At 34.1% G+C, this 26,114-nt stretch overlaps 1 protein-coding gene across 3 annotated transcripts in view; it reads right to left on the bottom strand.

The window, feature by feature from the left end:
* Nucleotides 1–5,449: 5,449 nt before the first annotated feature.
* Nucleotides 5,450–26,114, bottom strand: part of BTBD8 (BTB domain containing 8) — an 81,503-nt gene continuing 60,838 nt past the window's right edge. Inside the window, exons 10-18 of one of the 3 annotated variants that reach the window (XM_033115450.1) lie at nt 22,671–22,853; nt 21,825–21,971; nt 20,824–20,953; nt 18,364–18,425; nt 12,442–13,153; nt 12,100–12,187; nt 11,516–11,655; nt 7,594–9,897; nt 5,450–6,318 (exon numbers count right to left, since the gene is read on the bottom strand). In XM_033115450.1, coding sequence (XP_032971341.1) covers nt 5,852–6,318; nt 7,594–9,897; nt 11,516–11,655; nt 12,100–12,187; nt 12,442–13,153; nt 18,364–18,425; nt 20,824–20,953; nt 21,825–21,971; nt 22,671–22,853 — 4,233 coding nt within the window. In that variant the 3' untranslated portion in view covers nt 5,450–5,851. The remainder of the gene's footprint in view (nt 6,319–7,593; nt 9,898–11,515; nt 11,656–12,099; nt 12,188–12,441; nt 13,154–18,363; nt 18,426–20,823; nt 20,954–21,824; nt 21,972–22,670; nt 22,854–26,114) is intronic. The other 2 variants (XM_033115451.1, XM_033115452.1) reach the window with 2 other exon arrangements.

Raw genomic sequence — 26,114 nt, 5'->3', positions numbered from 1 at the left:
ACAAGTCCAAATTGAAAATTATCTTTTTTCCAACCAGGAACCATCCGCCTTCCGTTTTTCAACTGTTAGAATTCTGGAATATGGGGAGGGAATCATCTTTAGCCCTTGCTCCATCTTCACACTCAGTTGGCAACCACATCTTGTTCATCCTGCCTCCTAATTATCTCCCAAATCCATCCTCTTATTTCTATGCTATTATTTCCTTAGTTTGGGCCTGTTTTTGTTTTTCTTTTTTTAATCGCAATCACCTCCTTACAGGTCTTCCTTCCTCTAGTCTCTTCTCTTTCCAAGATAGTTTTCACACTATACAGCTAGCATAAACTTAATAAAATGGTGTTTACATTTGATTAAAAATTTTTGTACATATGTTTGCCTAAATGGCTTGCTCACAGTCCTCACGTTTTGGTCTGCCTGCACTTTCCCAGCTTTATCTTCCACTGCTGTCTCACATGCATTCGGTGCTGAAATTACATTAAACATCTGAAGTTCCTTGACATGCCTGGTATCAGTTAGTACTCTCTGTGCTTGAGCCTGCCTCCCCCTGCCTTTTCCTTGATGCTCGCTGATTCTTTGACTATTTCCAACTTATTTTCAAACTTCTTATTTTTATCTTAAAAACCACAGTATTTTCAAACTACCACTGTCTCCTTTTCAATCAGGCTCCTTGAAAGAATAAATTCTACTTCTTTACTTCCTGCTCTCCTGTCAACCCCCTGTAGTCTAGTTTCTGCCCTTAATACTACTCTAAAAAGTAAAACAAAACAAAAAATCATTGACAAAAGCTACCAATAAAATCCTAATGCCCAAATCCAATGGACTAGGTGTGCACTTTAAGTGACATCTCAGTTATTTGACACTGTTAACCGTTACTGTTTACCAAAACAGAAATACACCAACCCACTTATTTTCTGTGCCTTGTAGTAAACATGAAAAATATGTTAAAAGATAAAAATAATAAGCACCACTTAACCATAACCATCATTAACATTTTTAGTTATTTCCTTCCAGTCTCTTTTTTGATGTGCCTATAAATATAGAAAATTGGATATCATATTTATAAATACATATTTTTTTTTCTTAAATGTATCTTCCCTTGGTATTAAAAGATATTTTGGAAATGATCTTAATCATTGCATAATGTGTTATATAGATGTACCATAATTTATTTAGCCTTTCTCTTGTTGACATTTAGTTTTCAATTTCCACTAATATATCTAGCTTTCTAATAAACATTTTTGAAGACAAACCTTTATTTCAGATTCTTATTTCTTAATGGTAGAACCCAAGAGGGGAAAGAAATTAGGTTAAGGATATGAAGTTATAAGCATTCTTGATCTAGATTCTCTAATTACTTCCTGGAAAGGTAATTTATACTCCCACAGCAACATATGAAGATCCCAAACTGATCATTCTCTTCCTAACATTGAATTTCTTAAAAATCTTTTAAAATCCTTGCCAATTTAATAGGTGCAAGTAGAATGTCTTAGCTTTTCTTTGCCCATTTGATCATAGTGAGATTATACATTCCTCACTGTGGCCTCCAAGTACTCTTGTGAAATTTCCTTTTCTGTCTCCTTCTCAGGCTTTTCTTTTTCTGACTCTTCCACAGTGTTTTGTCCTCAGCCCCTTGTTTGTCCCACAGGCATCTCAAACTCAGTATGTCTAAAATTAGTCTCATCTTCACTCCTAGACTTGTTTCAATTTTTGGTTATTGACGTCATCAACCCCCCAGACCACCCAGTGAGAAACCTGAGTCTTAAGAGGACTCCCTCTTTTCATCCCCACATCAGTCACTAAGTTTTTCCAATTCACGTCTTAAATCTCTCAAATATGTCCCCTCCTCTCTATCTCCACAGCCATTGCCCTAGTTCAAGCCTTTATTATTGTAACACTCGTCACGAGTCTCCCTGCCTTGTCACCCTGCTCCATTCCATCCTACAGACTGCTTCCAGAGCGATCTTTCTAAAATGCAAACCTGATCGAGTTACTCTCTGGACTCAACCCTTGCCATCCATTCTCTTGTCCTCTCTAGCCATATGGAACAACCAGAATTGTCCACTGCCTCTAAACTCTTATTATTCTGCCAACAGTATGCCTCTTTGTCTCGTGAATTCCTACTAATCCTAAAATAGTGAGGGAGCCTATTCAAGTATCATTGCATCATTTTCCTCCCCTTTATCCACTGATTACACTTCATACAGGGCTTTAACATCACAGTTGTGTAATTTTTAACAATCTCTCTCCCTCACTAAATTGAGATGCTCAAGGACAGATACTATGCCATTCACCGTTTAATCCCCAGCACTAGCATAGTTCTGGGAATATATTAAGCCCTCAAATACATGTGGAATAAATGTATAGCAATTTAAAAATTTCTTTCCATCTACTCCCATCATCTGATCATCCACCAAGTCTATAATCTCTATCTAATGATTCTGCTACCAACTCCTCCTGCATTCCCCATTTCTAAGGTTGACAAAACTATTGTAATTGCATTCTGAGCTACGGGTACTTCTACAAACAGGCCATTTTCGTTACTACTGACAGTTATCTTTCTAAAGCACACCTAGTTACGTTACCACACTGCTTAAAAAACTAACTTTGATGACTACCCATTGTGAGTTGTAGGTGGTTTTTTCTCAAGAAAAATGAACAGATTGTCAACTGAGTTAAAAACAATAAATGAATGCATAATGGAAAAAGACATAATGCCTACCAAATCCAGGGCTTTGACTATTTAAACATAGTATTTAATAACTTTCACAGTCCAATTCTTAGCTCTTTAGCCCTATGTCCAACACACCTCCTGGTCACCATTCTTTAATGTGCTGGTGTGGCTAAAATGCCCAATCAGCAAGCAAATGCCTCTTCATCCTTGAAAGCTAGCATCAGATGTTACCTGGTTGCTCCAAAGGATGGTTTAAAGGGGCTTTCGACTCTCTCCATAATTTTCATCAATCCTCCCCAAGCAACCCAAATTAAAATATAAGATTGTGGGGTTTTTTAAGCATGGATGATTAGTTTTTGCAAAGTCATGTAAACTAATATAAAACCATCTTTTAAAAACATTTCTATTTTTATTGATCTGTGACTTACAATCTAAGTAAAAGCAAAGTACTTTTTGTACAAACAAGTGCACCTTAAGACAAGTCCCCTGGTCTACACATCCCACTAGATTGCAGCACTAAGCCCCTTCTATATAAAAATTCACAAGTTGTTGCTTGCTCTAAGCAGCTTTCTCTAATCTCCTCTTCCTGACAAGCTGTTCGTTCATAGCTCCTCTCTCTGGGCTCCCATGACTCTGACCATATACAGCTGTTATCTTACCAAACAATAGTATAGTGCTAGTTCTCTTAGTTTCTTTCACAAGGTAGCTCATCCAGCGTAAGGACACTACATCAGCTTTCTCATGTGTAAAATAAAGATAGTAAGAAGACATATCCTCATAGAACTGTTGTAAGCATTAAATATTTTGCATATGTAAAGCCCCTGGCACAGTGTCTAACATATAATAAGTGCAAAGTAAATGTTAGCAATTATTTTTCAATATGTTTGTTGAATGATAAAGAACAAGCCCAAAGAGTCCCACAGCAGATTGGTGGATGTATTGTTTCCAAAAAGAGCATAATAAGAAAACACACGTTCTGAAATTACCTAAGAGACCCTTCCTTAAGCAAAATGCCTTCCTTATTGTCTATTTGCAGATGTAACATGAAATTGAGTAGCTTTTTAATGTCTAGTAGCTTAAGAAGAAAGTTTTCAAGACCTCGATCCTGGGAAAGAAATGATGATTCAATTATAAATTTCTGAACTTCTGGGGTACTTTATTAAAAGTAACACTTGAAACAGTTTCACATTTGGAGAAAAATACAGTGTCTTGGGAATTTGTGCTATTTCTGATACTATCATTTATTACTTCTTTGTACTACAAATGATCTTTAAATGTATTTATTCTCAGGTTTTATAAGAATCAAATGAAGTGTGTTGTGTTGTAGAAATAACATCAAACTGAAATTAAGCAATATTGGATTCCAGCCCACAAATTAGCTGTGGGACCTTGGGCAATCTTTTAATTCCTCTGTGCTTCAGAGTCCTCCTTTGAGTTTGAAAGGATTAATGTCTAAATTCCCATCCAGCTCTAAAATACAAAGTTCTTATAATACTGTATTTTAACCTGTTTCTTATGTGGTTTTGTCCCTCACTAGAAACTAAACTCTGAGGGGGAAGGGGCAGGAATCAAATCTTTCTCATTTTGCAACTGAGTGCCTAGAACCAATGCCTGTTTCTTGACAGTATGAATGAATGAGTGCCCCTGCTGAGCTTCTAGTTTAAAAAGGCATAGCAAATTTACGGTGTAACAGGTTAGTAGCTAATGTTAGCATAATTATATTATAAGAATAACAACTGATGTGCATCAATATGATTTTTGTTATTCAATATACAGATTCTATTATGGATCATTTGAAACTTTGTTCATTTAGAAAAGGAATTCTATACTTTAAAGTTTCCTTACTTCTGACATATTTTAGAGAAGTTACTCGCTGCAAAGCTTTTGAGGGAGGCTAATTTTACTCTTGTCATCTTAAGGGCAATGCCCACCAATATCAAGTAGGTATCTAAGGGTTCACTCCCCAGCAGCATTTTACAGAAAAGATTTTTATCTTTGCCTTGCTACCAGTTACAGGCTGAAAGACAATCTGATCGATATCTTAAGGAAGTAGAGTACCGTGTTTCCCCGAAAAGAAGCCGAGTCAGATAATCAGCTCTAATGCGTCTTTTGGAGCAAAAATTAATACAAGACCTGGTATTACATTATATTATATTATACTATATTATATTATATTATATATTACATAAGACCAGGTCTTACAGTAAAATAAGACTGGGTCTTATATTAATTTTTACTCCAAAAGACGCATTAGAGCTGATTGTCCGGCTAGGTCTTCTTTTCAGGGAAACACGGTATGTAGACATATGGAGAAAGCAAACATACATGTGTGCACGTACATACAAACACACACACACACACACACACACACACACATACAGAGTTTAACTCAGTAATTCACTGCCTCGTGTCCCCATTTTCAAGTTAATATTTAGTGCAGGCTTATTGCAAGTGCAGTTCTAAAATATCTCTAATATGGAACAGAAAATGGGAGGTGATTCACTATAAAGGGAGTCTACACTGATAAAACAGATGGAGAGTTTTTCCACTTCTTTTGAACAAGGGTAGATATCTCTCTCTGGATATATCGCCAAATTTAGAGTTACAGGGGATTCCATTTCTCTGTAACAATATGATTAAAATTTGAGATGCATTTACTTCATAATTTCCTAGACCTGAATTGTTGGGAAAGTGAAGGTTTTTTCTAATATTCAGCTGTCAGCCTCAACCACACCAACCCACCAAACCAAGTTTGAAAGATACTCACAGATTAACTCTACATAAATTGACACAAGCACAATAAGTTTTTTATTGTTAAATTGCCATGTTACCATATGCAGAGCAAAAAGTAAAGGTACAGATCTACTTGTGCATTCACATTTTAAATTCTTGAATAAGTGAACAAATGATCAGATAGGAAAGGAAAACTGAAGGAAGAGCTTCCTCATAAGTCTTCTAATTTCTCTAATTAATAAAACATGCTCAGAAATTTTAGAAAAACTTGTTTTCTACATGTTATATCATATTAATAAACAAACTATGTTTACTTCAATAAATTGGAAAGATTCCCTCTATATCAAGGGCAGTCTATCTCTGGCTAATAGAATTATCATTTGGATGTAATATAAACATCAAAAAATAAAGGGGTAGCATAGTTCAAAATTTTCCAAAGTGTTAGTACTCTTAATGCTGAGTTTCCAGTTCCAGAATTGTCCATTCCCCTTGGGGTGAACAATCTTCAGAAGAAAAACTAGCCATGGTGATACTTGCTGAGGAATCAAGTGGAGAGGTTAGTTCACTCCATCTGTTTAAAGTGTCAATATGTGCTTTACCCTGAGGTTTTGAGCTGTCTCGTGCTAGAAGTAGCGTCTGATTAATTAGATACTGTGCTAAATTTAAATCTTCAGGAACAGAATTTGTAATATTTAAGTTTGAATCCTGTTCAGATAGCAGTTGCTTTAATAGTGTCCAATCTTGTTTTGCAAAGTGTTGATCATCTTCAAAATCCATGTCTGTAACGTGTGTTTCTGATTCCACTTTCTGCTCAAATGCTTCTATTACATCCATCTCATATATTGGAGAGAGGGTTTTTGAAGGCCGATGGTCATACATGAAGGTTTGTGCCAATGTGTCACAATCATCTATGTCTCCTGAAATAATTCATAATACTACACAATGTAAAAATTGCACATGTTGGTACCCCTCAGAGTTCTGTAGAACAATATAACAGTTATAGTCCAAAAAAAACACAGAATGGGAAAAATGACATTTATACAAAATTGACAAGATTTTTGAGGCATTTCTTTTTCTATCTTAAAAAAAAAAACTCAAGAATAATGTTTAGCAGCAAAATCAACACTGGCAACTAACAGTAATTCTTCATACTTTAATTTGAAAACTTGTAATACAGAAAACAACAAATTATTTAAACATAAACATAGAATGTGCACATATATCTAATTCACTACAATAAAAACTTAAAGAGAAAGAAAAGACATGGTTATTTGATGGTGACTTTTAAGGTAAGTCAGTTCCAAAAGGAGAATAAATACATTTTATCTAAAGCCTTATTTGTATATTGCACATGCAAGGAGGATGCAAGCAAGGACAAACAAAAAAAATACAACTTTAAGGAGCTCCCTATTCTTGTGATTTTGCTGAACAGGGACTATTGATCAGTATTTTTCTTAGTTCTGATATACAATAGCAACTCAGTCAGTGACTATTGTGTATTTTAAATGTGGGTTATTAGTTTAAAATACTATAATAAAGAAGACAAACACACAAAACAATTAGACAGGAAATCATCTATACATATGAAATAAACCTGGGCTTTTTCATATATTATCATTGTTTTTAAATATAATCTCTTTTAGGAAATTTATCTTTTTACTTGAAAATTTCAGAATAGAATTATAGTGATCCTTAAAGTCTTAATCTCTGTAAAATGTATATAAATTATAATAATTAATCTAGTTAAAATAGTTCAGTGCTTTTAGTTACATATTACTATAGTTATTGCACAGCCCTCTTAGATATATACTAGCATAGTCCTTAAATCATATCCAATATATAATAAAATTTCTAATAGTCAAGAATTCCTATGTTAAATTAGACATAAATAAATAATAGAATAGCAAACTAAGTTTTTCTCTTTCTTCTTTCATGTAAAATATCTTCGTAAGTTAGCTCTAACAAATAATCAAAATTTTTACTAGATATTGATTTTATACTAGGATTTTAAGTGAACAATAAAGAGTAGCTAATTTTAATATTATGAAGAGATTTAAGTTTTTATTTAAAATTTGAATCTGTTGCTTAAACAATTACTCTAACTAAAATATAGCATTCAGGGCTACATACAACTTTAAAACTCTATAGACTAATTTTCATATGGATTTAACATTTCTATTTCTGTACATTACCTGCAGATAAAGCAATATTAGCTTTTTCGGTAGCTGTAGAATGGCTCTCTTTCACTTGACCTTCCTGAGGCAGGAGTTGACTCCGACAGGAGTCCAGAGATTTTGTAGAGCTGTTCTTTGGTACGTCAGAATTGGGTTCTCTTTGATGAAGCTCCAAATGACATGGTCTTTCTTGAGATTTTATATCACTATCTAACAGCTTGCTGCGTTGTTGAAAGTCATTATCTGCATCGCTTCCACTGTTTACTTTTTTATCTTCTGGGAGAAGCTGTCTGCCTCCTTTGGACAGGACATCTATTGTGTATGTTTTTCCTGTGGCTGAAGCACTCTGTTTATCTTTTCTTGAAAAGTCAACGTTACTAAGACCCAAGAGAGAGCTTTCATTTTTACGAACACTATTGCCTTTACCTTGTTTACATTCTAAAACTCTACCTTCGCTTCCTTGTGAGTATCTGGCATAGCAGCAGGTCCTTCCATGATGTTGATGAGAAATGCCATCAAAAACATCAGAAGGTGAAAGAGAATCTATAGAAGGCTGAAAGGGAGTATGGACTTCCCCTTCATCCGATCCCAGTTCTTCACATTCATCTACTGAAAGTAAAACTGACCTTTTAAACTTTTTAGTTGCAGAAAACTCGTGACTTTCACTTTCAGTTGCATCTTCAAAAGCTAGATTAACTATCCCCTGAAACTGCTGAGGAGCTGAGTTAGATGTAGAGAAATTCTCTGCAACATTTTCAGCTTCAGATCTTTCATCTTCTGTTTCATCGGCTGAGGAAGAAACTTGATCTACTTCCTGAGCAAACTGGACACTGCCTCGTAGAGCATTTTCTTTTTCCCTAGGGTGGAGTACTGTAGATCGAGACCAACTTTCTGGCCTTTTCCTAGGAATCTCATCATCACTTGTTGAATTAACTTGGAAAAGATCATTACTACTTTGCTTTTTCATTTTCACTTCAATTCTTAAGTTACTGTCATATATTTTTAATTCTTCAGGAGTACTGGTATCGCTGCTACTTCTTCCAAGGAAATCATGGCACAGCATAGTGCCACATTTAGAAATACCTCTGTCATTTGACCCGTCATCATCCTGAGATCCTCCAGCATCATAGTCTTCCGACCTGGGCTTTATGTCATCTGAGGATGTGGTAGCACTGCCAGTGTCAGACTCAGGGCTCTCTCTCTGATGCAGAACACTGGTACTCAAATTCCACTGACTCGTGAATGGAGCTTCTGGAGTTTCTGTTGTTTCCATATCTTTAGGAGAATTTTTCCCTGATATTTGTTCCAAAAAACACTTGGAGGAACTATCTGAGTCTACTGTGGCATATTTGTCTTCATTTATAGCAGAGTCCTCAGACAACTGACTAGGGATTGTCTGTTCCGCAGGTAATTTAGATTTTCCGTCATCTTGAATGGTATTTAAGGTACCGTTTGTCCTTTCAGGAACACAAGGTAAAACGTCCTTCACACCTTTAATGCTTGACTTTTTGTTTGTGTCTCTTCTCCCTACTTGATTTTCTTTATCTGATGCTGAATGGAGTTGTTCTGCATTTGTGGAGTCTGAATCACAAACTAGGTTAGAATTCAAAGAGTTTTCATTTGGATTTGAAATCATAGATTTTAGGGCAGTGGTGCTATAAAATTTTGGATCTACATTACTACTCCCATTAGAATGATAATGTAGTTTAGCTGTGTTGCAATGATCTGTTTCTTTGTGATTGGAAAATTGTGTTTCAGTTTTATCTGAACAAATCTGTGTTGATTCCAGTTCATTTTTTATTGATTTATCCAGATTTGAAATGCTTTGGCATTCTAATACCAATTTCTCTTTTTCTTGATTGTTTAATGGCTTTTGTAGGTCACGTGTGCATGATGACTGGAACGCTTCCATACTACTGATTTCAGTTGTGAGATTAATTAGGGATTCGTGAGGTTTCTGTTCAGTAACACTGCCCTTATTATTATCACATACATTGTGAAGTATACATTTTTGGACAATAGATGTTTCACTTTTTAAAGGTCTTTGAGAAGACTGAGTCTTCAATATGATCTGTCCAGGAAGCATTTTCTGTTTTGAATCTTTATTATTCAAAGTTTCACCTTTCTTAGATTGATTTGGGGTTTTAGGCATTGCCACTATTTTTGCATTAACCTTAGGCAAAGTCGTATGTCCCTGCTTGACAATTTTTCTCTTAGGTGTTTGTTTATCTGTCGTACTGTGGTCCAACTTTGTCACATTTCCATCAGAGTGCCTTGAAGAGACTGAAGATTTTACTGAATTTGGTGACTCTCCTTGGGATCCTAAGAAAATTAAATTAAAAAATATAACATACCTTTTAATTTGTGCATGAAAGTCAGTATTTGTCTTTAAATTACTTTAGAAGAAATAAAATAAATAAAACAATGAAATGGTAACACACTATGATCAAATGGACAATGACAGATTAGGAGTTAGTGGCATGATAAAATTAAAAAGAAAATATTTTTCTATTACAAATACAAAGGGACTATTCCAGAGTCTTAGTAAAATTATTAAAATTGTATCTCTCTTCTTCAAGTAAAGAGCCTTGATTCTTATGCCAGAATTGGATATGCATAAATATATGGAGGTGGAAAATTCTTATTTTCTTGTGTCAAAAGAGCAGGAAGGGACTTCCCTTTCAAGTTTTAGGGGGATAAAAAGACTGTTCCACAGAGCTGAAAAGGTGTCAAGTTGAATGCAAAATAGAAATGTTGAAATTGCTGTAATGTTTTTCCTCAAACATGAACAAAACGAATTTATTTCTCATAACCAGATCATTACTATTGTAACTCCTTAGGATTAACAACTTAGATATATTGACAACTTAGATAGATTAACAATTTAGATATAGGAAATTGAAACTGGTAACTGGAGGGGAAAGGGATTAACTTGGGGAATCTATTTGTTTACACTGGTGAAAGTACTAGAGATCATATATTGAGCACTGTCAAACAGAATTACCAAATATTTTTAAATATTTAATTTTAACTATAACTAGAACATAATTAATTTTTCTCTGCCTTATTTTTTTATTTACTTCCAATATTAATTTATTATTTAGCTCAAAAATTATTTTTAGAATTTTACAAACTGCTGTTAATGCATAAAGCAAATTAATTTTTAAAATCAGCTATTATGTTAGCAAAGTATGCAGTCTAATTAGTACTTTTTTCTTTCTTACAACATGGAAAAACAGGCACAGCACAGATTCCAGAGGGAAAATTCTTCCTCCTACTGTGTTTCCCCGAAAATAAGACATAGCCGGACCATCAGCTCTAAAGCGTCTTTTGGAGCAAAAACTAATATAAGACCTGGTCTTATTTTAATATAATGTAAGACCCAGTCTTATTTTAATACAATATAAGACCGGGTATAATATAATACAATATAATATAATATAATATAATATAATATAATATAATATAATATAATATAATATAATACTGGGTCTTATATTAATATTTGCTCCAAAAGACGCATTAGAGCTGATGCTTCAGCTACGTCTTATTTTGGGGAAACACGGTATGTATTACAGCTCTCCACACTATACTACTGCTTTTTAAAGAACTCTGTAGTGACAGTTTTGCAGATGGAATTCCTAGTTATCAATGAAACTTGAAAGAAACATGGGTATAATATATTAAAGGACCAGAAATGCAAATAAACCAGTGACTCCCTTAATTATTTCTCTCACAAAGACAATAAAAACCAAACCAACACCCCAAAATCCTTGTCTAAAAAAGCGAAAGTATAAAATCTCATCTCTATAGCATGAAACGAATGTGGTGAGTGAAACCATGTAACACCTTGCTTAATTGCTGCTCAAGTACCAAATCAGAGTTCTGCTTACTCAATTTAAATAAACAAGGAAGTAACATCAGGACTATTTCAGTTTACCTTGAGTTTTAGCAAGATTAGATGGGGCATTCTTTGTCCTCTGCTGAGCTGCAGCACATCCATTGTCATTCCCTCTTTTCTTTAAAATTGCCTGTGGTGCTGGATCACTAGATCCTTTGCTAGTGACCTTCTTTAGCACACTAAGAAAAAGGACTTGCATTCAGTTTTACATTGAAATTCCAAAACATGAGCTTTTAAAAGATCCATACGTGAAATACATTTTTCCTCAAAGAAATAAAAAAATACATCTTTTCTGAAAATAAAAAACCATACGTTCATAAGTCTTTAAGTTTATGAAATTGTAGATCAGGTATGATAAAGCAATGCATAATAAAGTACCACAAGTGTAAATTATCGTTTTCAATTTTGCATCAATCATCAGTTTGCATATATATATATATATATATATACATATATATATATATACTCTAACTTCCTTTAATAAATAAGTTTTAAAATATTGTTGTGTAAATACATTAAATTTTCTAACAAAAAAGAAATTTTTAAAATATTTACTTAGAAGTTAGTATGTAATTAACTTCCAGAAAGCTAATATATAGGTAAAACAATGAATGAAGACTTACCTGTTATTCATATTAGTTTCTTGTTCATGAATGCTTTTTTTTTTGGAGGTTCCATTGGTAACTTTTGAAACAGGTCGAGATTTTACTGCTGTAAATTAAGAAAAAGTGAGTTACTAGATAGATCAGTAAATAGGTAACAATTATGTATAGATTCACTGGTCAAACACTGTAAACAAAATTAAACGTTAACGTGGGAAGAACTGTGTTTTCTTTGTTTGCATGAATACATGTAAATAATTATGTTTTTGCATTTGAAACTAAATAAAAGTCCAAACACAGGTCATTTTTTTCTAGGAACTGTAACTGTCAGGAGCTATTAAAAATTAGAGTACTAAAACCCACCTACAGTGGAAGTTTTCATATTTTCTACACTGTTTTTCACTGTCTGTCCTGGAGATTCACAAAAGGACAGTTTATGACCAGATGGTTTCTCTTCTCCTATTGATCCATTTTCTTTTGATTCATCCAGACATTCAGTGGAAACCAGTAACTCCATACTTGAATTCACAGATCTGCTGGATGGTCCTGCGATGCCGAGGCCTAGAGAATCTTTTCCTGTCACTTTCTTCAAAGGTTTTGCTCTGGCTTGCACACTTAAGTTTCCAGTGAGTACCTTGGGTCTGGCACCTGCAATCTGTCCTTCCTGATTTCTCACTCCTTTTCCATTTAATGCATTTTTCTGTCCATTTGCTGCTGCTGTTGCTGATGTTTCCACAACTTGTCCAGGTGACGTGTTTACTGACTTTGCATTATCACTGTTTTCTGTTTTGGGTTTTATTATAGCTTTGGGCTTCCCAGAAACATTTTTCCCCCCAGATTTTAATTCTTTTGTAATCTTAGACACTGTTTTTGTACCATCCTTTTCCTTTAAATCATCACGCTTCAAAGTTTTACTTATAGCATTTCTATTAGTAGTTGATGAATGTCCAGATGCTCCTAATCCATCGGATTTCATCTTTTGATTAGTAGAGGGACAACTCCAACACTCTTTCTTGTTATTTTCTCTCAAAGATTTGTTTTTTAGAACACTCGAGTCAGAAACTTGTCTCCTTTGCTACAAAGAAAAAAACAAACCTTGTAACTTGACTGAAGTCTGACATATAATACTGTACATTTTAATAAGCCAGTTTTTCAAAGGAAACCCCTCCCCAAAGGGGTTTCAAATTATAAGATCAAATTATAAGTTGATCTTATAATTTCAGGCTATTCAAAACTTGAATTATCTTTGGTCATTTTGAGCAATATTTTCAATGTGTCTTTAATCATATTACCTTAATGAAATCTAAAATACAACATAAAAAAATTCAAAGACTATACTTTTAAAAAGGTGTATTATTTAACTTTATGAAGTTATGATAGAAAATTAATACCTAACAGTGTCAGGATGCCTTGAGTGAATAACAATAGTTCTGAGGATCTACTCCCAGATTCTGTGCTCAAACCCTTTTCATACATCATCTCGTTTAATCCTCAGAACAATCCTATGAGATACTCCTGTTGCTCTCTCAATTTCTTAGGCAGGATACTGGGGATTAAAGCAGGTATGTGATTTACCCAAGATCATATGCTGACAAAGGGTGGAACTAGGACCTGAGCTCATGATTTACTGCTTTAAGTAGGTAGTTATCTATGTGGTATAATTGGAGGGACATTATCAAAATTTTCACCAAAAATTCTCTCTTCAACTCAAATACCAGAAGTTTTATCACCAAATGGCAGAAATTTTATCCTCTGTGGTAAGCACTGTGTACTTCTTGGGGTCCTTATTTAAAAACAAACAAACAAACAAACAAACAAACAAACAAACAAACACTCCTGAGAAATATAACACATAACACATTACATTTGAAAAGTTTGGTTTTTGAAAGAAACAAAATAGTAATATAAGGGAAAAAAGATAGTAATGCAGTATTGGTTGTCTGGAGGAAGTGGTGGAAAAGGGGTCCTAAAAGTAGGTAAAGTAGGTCAAAAGGGGAAAACAGAAGGGCATTGAAGACAAATGCACCTATTTCATCATTTTGTTCAGAAGCAATCTTGATATGGAAGGGAACAAACTATTGTTTAAATTGGTAGAGAAATTTTAGAATACAAATGTAAGGTTATATTGCCATTCTTTATATAAATACTTTCTCCTCTCTGAAAAGCTGTATGAGATTGTAGCGGTGAGAGGCAGAGCCTGGGTCATCTTCTTTGTATCCCTTAGCACTGTGCCCATTGCATATCACATACTGGGCATGCAAAAAAATGTGATGGATGTTGTCCAACGTGAGCATATATCGATATACAGTTCAGGGTCTAATTATTTCTAAATATAGAAAGCTTCTAATTTACACTAAAAATTTGTCTGAGATAAAAATAACATACATATGTCTGTGGCTGTGTATATATACTCACATACATACACACATACATACATATATTATAAATAATGACCTGGCTAAGTTTAGGGAAAAGCAAGGTATGATAATAAAAGAATCAGTAGATTCTTATCCTAGCTTTCCCTCTGACTTAGGCTATATAAAGTCATTAACATTTCTGGGCCTCAGAGTATACATGTCCAGAGGGTGGAGACTGGTCCTATTCAGGGCGGTTCTAGGATTCTGTGTGATATTTATAAGTTCCAATAGGCTTGGTCCTCACTTTTTGTTTTCTGATCAAATCTTACCTCAAAAATATTTATTTTGTTTTTTAAAATATATATATTAGAAGGGGAACAGGACTTTATTGGGGAACAGTGTGTACTTCCAGGACTTTTTAAAATTTTTTTCCAAGTCAAGTTGTTGTCCTTTCAATCCTAGTTGTGGAGGGTGCCGTTCAGCCTCAAGTTGCTGTCCTTTCAGTCTTAATTGTGGAGGCGCAGCCCAACTCCAGGTCCAGCCGCCGTTTCTAGTTGTAGGGGGCACAGCCCACCATCCCTTGCGGGAGTCGAACCGGCAACCTTGTGGTTGAGAGGACGCGCTCCAACCAACTGAGCCATACGGGAGGCAGCTCAGCTCAAGGTGCCGTGTTCAATCTTAGTTACAGGGGGCGGAGCCCACCATCCCTTGCGGGACTCGAGGGATCGAACTGGTAATCTTGTGGTCAAGAGCCCACTGGCCCATGTGGGAATCGAACCGGCAGCCTTCGGATCCAGGAGCATGGAGCTCTAACCACCTGAGCCATCGGGCTGGCCCCATATATTTATTTTTAATACCTAAAACCAGGTGGACCTCTTCCCACCCTTAAAACTGATCCTGCTTAATTTATTCTATAATTGAATCTATCTGTTTTAAAGCATCATTCTATGCGTGAGATCTCTGTAGTATATGGGGTAACTACCCTCCTTTAGAAATTTCACATTAACATAGTACAGCACGGTGAGGATTCAATCTACATGAGTTTCTAGGTAGTCTCTGACATAACGTCTACAAAGTTCACATATATTTCTTATATACAAATGGCCAACTGAGAATGGGCACCATATGCTATTGACAAAAATAAAGAAAAAGAGGATAACCCTCTAAAGCAATTCTCTTGGACATCCTTTTGATTGTAGTACCATTCCCTCTTGCTTTGTTTTCATTTTTTAACTTTTTAATATAGAAAAATTTAAACATCACCAAAAGAAGACAGAACAATATAATGAATCCCGATGTACCTATTACCCAGCTTTAACAATTATCAACTCTGGGCCAATTTTGTTTCATATTTTATTTCGAAGAAAATCCCAGACATCATATAATTTTTACCCTTAAGTATTTTAGTACTAGCAGTCTTAAACTTTTCTCTGTCTTATCTTATTAACTCCTCCCATCTCCAAAAAATCTCTTTTTGGAAAACACATTTATTCATTCCACACTTATTGAGCACTTACTACACACCAGATATTGCACGTAAATTATTTCACTTAATTTTCACAATAATCTTGCTAGATTTTATCACTCTATTTTATAAAAAAGCAAACTAGGACTCACAGATGATACAGATAATAAATGTGAAGTCAAGATTTGAACTCTTCTGATTCTATGTCCAGTACCCATTTCGGTATACCACTGCCTTTCTGAGGGAAACATATTACCCTGAGTTTTCATTGTGTTTAAGAGTATAAAGCCTTGTACAACCTGAAAAAAGATACTTTGTTCTATTTTGCTGTAAGGCAAAGAAGGAGGAAAAGCCTGGTTGATAACAGAACAAGGGAAAAGAAGGCAGGTAGGCTAATTCCTGGGGCCTTAAAAAAGAAAACCCACAGGGGATAAGAGGGAACTGGTACACAGAAAAAGATGTCCTAAGGTGTCATTTCCTAGAGTATCTTCAGTGAAACTATATATTCTGACTTAAAAGGGCCTGTGGGGGAATCTACTGGTGTTCTGTGATTATAAAATTTGGGGAAATTTTGGGTAAAACAGAATTCATCAGTGTTCTTGACCATAGTGTTTCTCAGAGCTTTTAAGGTGCTAATGTATATCATCAGTCTAAGAGAAGCTATGGTGTGTAGCAATTCTCAAACTCAGTTAACGCTACATGGTCTTAGGTGGAATATATGATGGAGTTGGTGTACTGTGGAAGACACTTTGGGAAACAGTCCTAGGAAGTTTACTGGCAAAAAGCTCCAGTGTCCCACAGTTTTTCACCCAAGACAATTGGAGCTTGATCCCTGCCTCAAGTCTTGAGAGTTCTCAGTTGTAGCTGAGAGTTGTGCGAGTTCCTATCTAGTCGCTGATGAGGAAGAAAAGATTTCCTATTCCACTCTGGAAGGGCAGTGTGTTCTTTGCATTCTCTCAATGTATGTCTCCATATCATTGAAATGCATGTATTATGTTAGTATAATTTTGCACTTCAAATATATTATTGATTAAGTGACAATCTATTAGTTAGCTAGCTTGGAATTCTAATCATTATTAATAACATTTTTGGAGAAGAAAAAGTATTTCACATAATGAACACACCAATGTACATATGTGGTGAAAAACCCAATAACACAAAATTTACCATCTTAACCATTTTTAAGTGGGCTGTATAGTAATGTTAACTATATGCACCTCGTTGTGCAACAGATCACTAGAACTTTTTCATCTTGTAGAACTGAAACTTTATACTCACTAAACAATTCACCTTTTCCTTGTCCCTCCAAGCCCTGGCAACCACCATTCTACTTTCTGTTTCTAAGAGTTTGACTACTTTAGATACCTCATATAAGTACCCAAAGTAACTTTTAAAGTAAAACACAACTGTACTCTTGGTACTAATTGCCTTTTGCACATCAAATATTTATTACGTGAATTAAGATTTTAGTATAGAGAAAACTGGGACAATGAAATTTTTCTTTTGTAAGAAGTAGGTTAATTAGAAAAACAGATATTGAATTAGGTCTAGAATCTTAGACAATTTCTGATATGCTGGAATAGCTCCAATGTGTTACTTGCCAGAAAGGCTTTCAAGGAAATAAAAAAGATAGACAATATTACACTTCCTATGCCAGCTGGATATCAAAAAGTCACATGATTTAAAAATTTATGAAATGTTCACTTGATTAAAAAGACCCAAAATTATTTCCATTAAGAAATAACTTTTTGGGCCAGCCTGGTGGCTCAGGCGGTTGGAGCTCTGTGCTCCTAATGTCAAAGGCTCCCGGTTCGATTCCCACATGGGCCAGTGGGCTCTCAACCACAAGGTTGCCGGTTCAACTCCTCAACTCCTGCAAGGGATAGTGGGCTCTGCCCCTGCAACTAAGATTGAGCTGAGCTGCCACTGAGCTCCCGGATGGGTCAGTCGGTTGGAGCGCATCCTCTCAACCACAAGGTTGCCGGTTCGACTCCTTGACTCCCACAAGAGATGGTGGGCTGGTGACCCCTGCAACTAACAACGGCAACTGGACCTGGAGCTGAACTGCACCCTCTACAACTACGATTGAAAGGACAACAACTTGACTTGGAAAAAATCCTGGAAGTACACACTGTTCCCCAATAAAGTCCTGTTCCCCTTGCCCATTAAAAAAAGGAAAAGTTAATTCTTTAAAAAAAAAAACAAACTTTTTTTCGATTAGTTTATTCATTTATTCTATTCTTTAGATTCCACATGTAAGTGAGATCATATGATATTTGTCTTTCTCCATCTGACTTATTTCAGTTAGCATAATGTTCTGTATGTCAATCCATATCGTTGCAAATAAAAAATAACTTTAATTAATGAAAGAATAGATTTTTTAAAAAATTATTCTGAAATATAAAATAATAAAATTTATTTGTACCTTTTTTCAATTGGACGTACAAAAATTTTAAAGTTTACCTGAGAGCTACTGAATATAGGCTTTTTGCCAAGTCTTCGATCATCACCTTTGTCAAATGCAGCTGTAAAAAGAAACAGCAATTTATTTTTATAGGAGGTACTATTATTAACATAGAATTAGAGGGAAAATAGTATACCTACCAAACAAAGGTTGTTTCGATGCAAAATAATTTTAAAATAGCTGAAATCAATCTAGTACACATAGAAAATTCCCTATTATATTTTAGAAGTTTTTTTAAAGAACCATATTTTCAATCATATTTTCTAGTCCCTATAGATTTTGATATTAAAATTAATGAGAAATGTACAATTTCACAGAGAAGATTCATACATTTATATTTTCTCAAGCTGTAAAATTTTAGAGATAACTGGTTTCATTTAATTTGCTAAATTTCAAAAAATTACAGATTGTAGCAAATGTCATATTTTATAAACTTACATATGAAAAAATGTTTATCCTAAAAAACATAAAAATACTCTGTTGAAATGAATTACAAATATTTTCTGGTTTTGCAGGTATATCATGAGGAGGAAAGAAAAAAATAAGATTCTATTGAAAATGAAACAACAAACAATCCTCAAACTCACATTATTTTTAGAATTACATAAAAATTCATTTGTAGATTAGGTTTATTGGGAATTACTGGGGAACTCACGTTTATGTTCTTCAAATAAGAATTTGAATGACATCAGGGAAATGTATAGGAATAATGGTACAAGAGCTATACATACAGTTTAGCTAACGTATTTTTGCTTTTTGAAGGTTATGGGCTTTAAAATATATTTTGAAGAAATACACATAATTTCCAAAAATTATCTGATTTTTATTAAACCAGCTAATGTAAAATACATTATATTATCTGTAACTCTACTATACATCTCTATTATCTCTATTCTATAGGATCTGTGATATAAGACAAAGCAGAAATGGCATAATCAGGACTGATTTATAGTTAGCAAATGACTTTGCACAATAATATACAGGAAGAAATTAATACAAGATTTCTTTCAGAGGTCAGTAACTCAAACTAGAATACAAGAAATGTTATAACAAAGACAACCTAGAATCACTGCTTTTTCTGGGATTTCCCAATGCAGTAATTGTCCATAAGTCAGGAATCATTATAATTCAATACACTTAAGATTAAAAAACATTATTTTTACACTGATATGATGTAATAGATTGAAAAATTCTTTTTGATAATTAGTTGGATTACCAATAACTTGTTTTAGATATGTATGTGTGTGTGTGTGTGTGTGTGTGTGTACATGTAATTTCAATTAGCACTTTGAAGAATTAAGATAAAGAATATTGAGGCCCAACTTAACCATGTACTCCTCTAAAGTGGAGAAAAAAAGTTTACTGCTAATCAGAAGAGAGCTGACCTTATTTCTTCACATTGTATAGATTTTATAGTAAAGATTAAACTGTTATCTAAAAATCAATACAGAAATGGTCACAGGAAAAAAATTCCAATTTCTAAAGACCTTCTCATGATTTTTGTTGTTTTATGATTTTGTTGGAATTTCCTTGAAAAGTGTTCTTGAAATCACATCTAGCTACACTATTATTTTATGCTCATAATGCAAGACAGAGCAGATCATATTCTGACTGAACCATTAAAGAATTTAACATGTCTATGTACTATCAAGAATATATCATATACAGCTTCCATGTTCTATAGTACAAAAACATTTGCTTCATAAAATATAGTCTCTTAACTTAAAATGTTTAAAAGTACACTTGCTGAATCTGCCAATATTTTTTCTAAGGCACCTGCTTTAACCCAAAAATAGTCATGAAGCCATTTTTAGTTCCATAGCCTCAAATTTTTATTCTAATATTTTTGAAACAAACACACATTCTGAGCAATATACATCTTTTGTTTAATGCTAATGTGTCAAATGGTGCCTATTAAATGTCAGAGACCACTGTGCGGCTCCTGAGGGACACTCCGCAATAGCACACACCGTATCACTGAACAAATCAATTATGAAATAAAGCCATCTAATCTGGGCAAAACCACCAGAAAAGGTATCTTACGCAAAAGATAGAAAAGCCTTATGGAAAAATATATTTAAAAAGAGAGAGAAAGTATATTTAATAATCTGTTCTATATGGATTACATTTTCTTACACTTCTAATCTCTCTAAGTAAAACAAGAATGCTTTTAAGCAAATTTGGCTAGTACATTGTTTCTAATATAAAGTAAGATTAAAAATTTATACATATATAAAATGATTCATATATATACATATATATGAAATTATTTTCATCTTCTAGGAAGAGCAAAAAAGCACGATTTATTAAAACTGCCTAAACATACTATCACTAGTTTCAATTAGCAAGCTATTATTGAACAGAAGCAAACAAACATTAATCCTACCACTTATTAGAATCCCCTCAAAATATCTCGTCACAAAGATTATAAGAATAAAAAAATCTCATGGCTAACATACCTGCTTGGATTTTCTGTTGATCATCTGTGCTCATCAGCTTCCAGCTTCCTGTGTGACGAACAGCATAGAAAGACTGAACCAGGAAGATCCACAGCTTATCACGCAGAGCCTGGATCTTGCACGTAAAACCCTGTGTTCAAGCAACAAATCAGCAGCTGGTGAGAGCCACATTGTCATAGCAACCAGTCATTATTCCTTTCCGAATCTACTTATTCCTAAGCTAACTCAATGATGTCATCACTTAAGGTTTTTAAGATCATCGGGTACATGTTATTTATGAAGGCTTATTCTTCACAACAGAATTTTATAGTGAACGTGAAACTAAATCTTATCCTGTCAACCAAACATTTTAAACCACCAATGGCCTTCACATGAATAGCTTCCCCAGCCTTTTTAAATTCACTATGACATTACAAGGTCAAATACTCTATGCAATAGTAATAAATATGATGAAATTATTTATCATTCTTGTTGAACAAATACAAAATGTCAATAATTTGCAATTAGCTTATCAATTACCATTGATTAATTGTATTTTAAATAATATTTTAATTTTGCTTTTTCCCTGTCAATCCTATTTTAAATGATTATTTAAAGACAAAAAGGAATTAAGAATTTATTATAAAAATAAGATACTGATGATGAAAAATTTTTAAAAATTCTATATAAGTTTTATATTTAGGCAATTTAACGTAGTGACCAAAGAGAAATTACTAGTTATACTATACCAATTAATATTTTAAGTACCAAACTATGTTTAGAAATAGCAAGTAAAACTGCCAAATTCTAAACTTTTATAATAAGTCCATTTGGAGGTAAATGAAATTAAAAAATGTTTGTACTATAAAAAAAATTCTAAATATACACGAAAGTAGAGGCTATAACCAATCTCCAGGTGACCATTATGGAGTTTCAATGAACCAAGCAACATTTAAAATGTGCATATATTTTAAAATCTTAAAACAGTTCAAATGTTATACCATTTTAATGAACTTTATTACATTCAATACCATTTCTTTTGTACTGTCAGAGTTCAGTAACACGTCCAGAGCCATAAGAAGAGAGCAACTATTCTCAGTGGTAATGTTTTCTTCGATTGCTTTTAAAATTTTGTCCAACAGATCAGCTGTGCTGCTCATTGCTTGTGACTACAAAACACAGAAACTGGTATTTAATAGGAATACATGTAAAATGTGTAAAAAATGTGAAAGTCTGGCATAATAGCAGACCATCATAACTGGCTGAATGAAACCAACCAAAAATCTTATTTCTTCTGTTAATAATATTATTAGAATTATATGATTATAATAATTATTAGAATTACATAATTATAATATTATAATTATAATCTCCCTTTTGTTAAAAATATCTGCACACACACACACACACACACACACACACATTCTTAACAGCCAAAATAGTCCTAAAAGCAGAACCTTTTAAAAATAAGTAATAGTTCTTTATTCAACTACTAAATTTAAACAAAGTGGGTCCCTAGTAAAACAAAGAATTTCACATGTACCATAATTGTATTACTGACCGAAACAATATCTTTATGACTTTGGTTTCTAAAATATGGCTTATGCTGATAGAGCTAGAGTTGGCCAGAGTTAACATTGTGCCTTGCCAGGGTATGCAAACCTGTCCCCTCCTGCCTTCATTATCTTGTGAGCCAAAAATCCTTTCCATCATTGCTCTAAATCCTATGCAAACATGCCATCTGCTACGGAATTTATTTAAGCCATCCTAATTTAATCAAAGGCAACCTGCATTTAAAAACTCTTGCATAATTATAATCAGAACACAAAGATGGAACTAAATATAGGACATAATTTTACACATAGTACCTGTAAAAAAAGAGCAAAATTTTCACTTTGAATGATCTTGGAGAAGTTTTCTATAATAAATGCAACACATTCTTCTTGGAGTTGAGACGCCATAGTCAGTGCAGCTTCTGTCCACTTCACTCTGGGTAAACTCATGATTAGCCTGTCACTTTCCATCAGAAGAAAAGCAGCATTCCTATCATTCTTATAATTAAAAAAAATATGGAAAAAAAAGTTAGATTACTACTCACAAAAAAAAAATTTCTAAGCAAATCAAATATTTTTGTTTTCATGTGATGTTTCCTGCAAAAAAACACAATTTCAGGTAGCTAATATCCTTGTCATTAGTTTTACATGTAATACTTATTTATTCTATTCATTCATTCAAAATTACCCAAAATAAAGGGCAAACTTTAAATTGGGAAGAAGTCACCTTTAAAAGATAGCTAAAACAAACCTGAGAGCAAAGTTATAACTACAAAGAAAAACTGGACTTTCCTGAAATTTTCACTGCTGAATTAATTTTTGTCCTTATAGATATCATTTGTCACTACATGGCTACACTGACCTAGCCTTAATTCTTTTATGACTATAAAGTACATGTTCTTTATTACAAATTTAGAAAGGCTAAAAATTACTTATACTCCCCAGTAATATTTTTTCCTCCTCTCTAATTAGGTATGACTCCTCTTTTTATATCATTCAATGATGATTCATTTTTATACCATAGAAAAAATGTTCACAAATACTGATATCTATGGAAAATGGAATGACAATACACAATTACTATGGGCTCCAAGGAAAAGAAAAAAATAGCAACTTATAAATTACTACATTTTATTTATGTTTGATTTCTAGTTGTTAAAACAATGCTTGGTAAATAACTATTTATTGAATAGTTACCTGATAAATTGTAGTAGGTTGAAAAATATGGCCACAAATCCTTTCTAGCTCTATCCATCAAAAGGTGGAATCTATTTTCTCATCCCTAGACTGGCCTTTTCACTTGCTTGCACAAATAGTGGTATTGTCCAAATTCCAGAGCCTAGGCCTCAAAAAGCCTTGCCGCTTCTCTTTACCCTCTTGGAATTCTGAGAACACGAGGCCATACAGAAACCTGGTAAGAAAGACCACATGGAGTGGGAGGCCCAGCCTCCAACTTAGAGAAGTTGAAAGCAGCCATAGGACTGTGTTCAGGCAAGATCAGCAGAAGAATCACCCAGTCAACCCACAAAATTGTGAGAAACAATTAACTGTAGTTTTAAGCCACTTAGTTTTGGAGTGGTTTTGGACATGGCAATAGATAACTGATAAATCTGGAAATGATAGCCTGAAATCCTTAACATAGGCTGCAAGATGTTAATTTTGCACACCCTCTGTATCTTTCAGATCTCACCTCAAGCACTACTTCTTCCAATTCCTGTACCTACATCAGATTCCCTTTACACATGCCATCAGAGAACCTGTTCCTTTTCCTTAGACCACTTAATTCATTGGTAATTATTCAATCATGAACATAACTATTTGACTAATATCCGTCTCTCTTACTAGGCTGTATGTTCACTGAGTGCGAAACCATGCCTATTTTGGCTCACCACTGTATCCCAGGAGTCTAGTATAGAAATGGGTCCTGGTCGACACTCAAGTAATTGCTGATCTTTTAGCATTATCAGAGACTCAGAGTTTATAAGTGAATTCCTAAGCTTAATTAAGTTTAATTCTTGAACACCAAGACTTTAAAAATTGTACCCACTTAAGAATAATTTTTTTTTTTTTTTTAAAGTAGGGCACAGCTCACAGTGGCCCATGCAGGGATCGAACTGGTAACCTTGGGGTTATTAGCACCACGCTCTAACCAACTGAGCTAACTGGCTACCCAAGAATTATTTTAAAACATGTACTTCCTCTGCTTTATTTACTAGAGTAAAAACAAATCACACTTTTCCATAATTTGACTTTGTCTGTTTTTCAGTACCAGCATCCTTTCCTCTTCTGGTGACTTCCTGAGTAATGGTGCAATTACTAAGAGTTTTAGGCAATAAACCCAATTTGCTCTACTATAGGGATTTTTCTGATAGTAGAGCCAAATGTAAGGTATTCAAATAAACTTGACAGGTATCTACAAAGTGTTTAGTACATATATACATATGTTATGTGCTCAGACAGTAATATATTTTTCAAAATACAGATATAGAGTAGAGTTGTCATAATTTAGTTTGCAATCTATTGAAAAACTAAAATATGTACATAAATGCTAATATAGGTGATATGTGATCTTATTTCATACTGATGTGAATATATGATAACATTAAACGTCAGAGTAGCTTGACATTCAAAGAAGGAAGAAAACGTAATACACTTCTAGACCAAACACAAGAAATTTTAATTCAATAGTTAACATAATACATGGTTCAAACTTCAAAAATACACAAAGGACATTACTAAGAAACGTCTCCCTCTTCTTTCTGTCCCGAACCACCCATTTTCCCTTGTCCCAATCAATGTTATTTATTTTCTGTATCTTTCTAGTTATTTTATGTATATACAAAAAAATATATGTATGTAATTTTCCCCTTATTTTACTCAACTGGAGGCATTAATATGCACAGTACTCTCTATACTTTGCCTTTCACACTTAGCAAACATCTGGAATATTTTTCTTATCAGAATATAAAGAGCCTTGTTATTGTTTAACAGCTATGTAACAGTCCATAATATGGATGTATCATAAGTCATTCAACCAGTCCTCTTACATTTGTTGTTTCCAATTTTTTGCTATTGTTATAATGTAATAACCTTGTAGATAACATTATTTCACACATATGTGAATATATCTATAGGATAAATTCCTAGAAACAGAATTGCTGGGTCAATGCTACTTGTCTTAGGCTGGGTTCTGTCTAATAACTGAGCCTGAGAAACAGGCTTCTTTGCAGATAGTTTATTTTGAGATGTGATCCCAAGAGGATCTGAGGCATTGGGACAGAGAAACAGGGAAGGAGGGAAAGCCACGGAAGGGTATGTTTTCTAGTTGCTAGCGATACAGAGTGTAGCAACAACACCCAAAGTTTGTTAGAAATATTGAATCTCAGGCTCCACTCCTGACTTACTGAATTAGAATCTACATTTAACCAAGATCCTGAAGTGTTTTATATATACATTTAAGTTTGAGAAGCACTGATATAGCTTTCACTGTTGTAGGCAACGAGGGCTCAATCTTGCTGGGGACCCTCTGAAGAACCACAGAGAATGCGCTTTGATTATTCATCCAAGGGACAGAACAGGGGAACATTTAACCACTGGCTCCCAATATCCCATTGGTCAAGATTTGTTCCCTGGGGGTTTAATTCCCTTTTACTTCCAGGTTTGCATAGATGTCAGAATTGCAGAGCTACAGGTACCCTGTGGGAGTAACAGTGACGCCTCCAGGCAGAAAGGGAGAAAGTGTGATGTGGCTGAGGGAAG

The sequence above is a fragment of the Rhinolophus ferrumequinum genome, chromosome 9 (assembly GCF_004115265.2).
Source record: "Rhinolophus ferrumequinum isolate MPI-CBG mRhiFer1 chromosome 9, mRhiFer1_v1.p, whole genome shotgun sequence".
NCBI classification, from domain to species: domain Eukaryota; kingdom Metazoa; phylum Chordata; class Mammalia; order Chiroptera; family Rhinolophidae; genus Rhinolophus; species Rhinolophus ferrumequinum.
The sequence above is the reverse complement of the archived record's forward strand: the minus strand, read 5'-3'. Positions and strand labels throughout refer to the sequence as shown.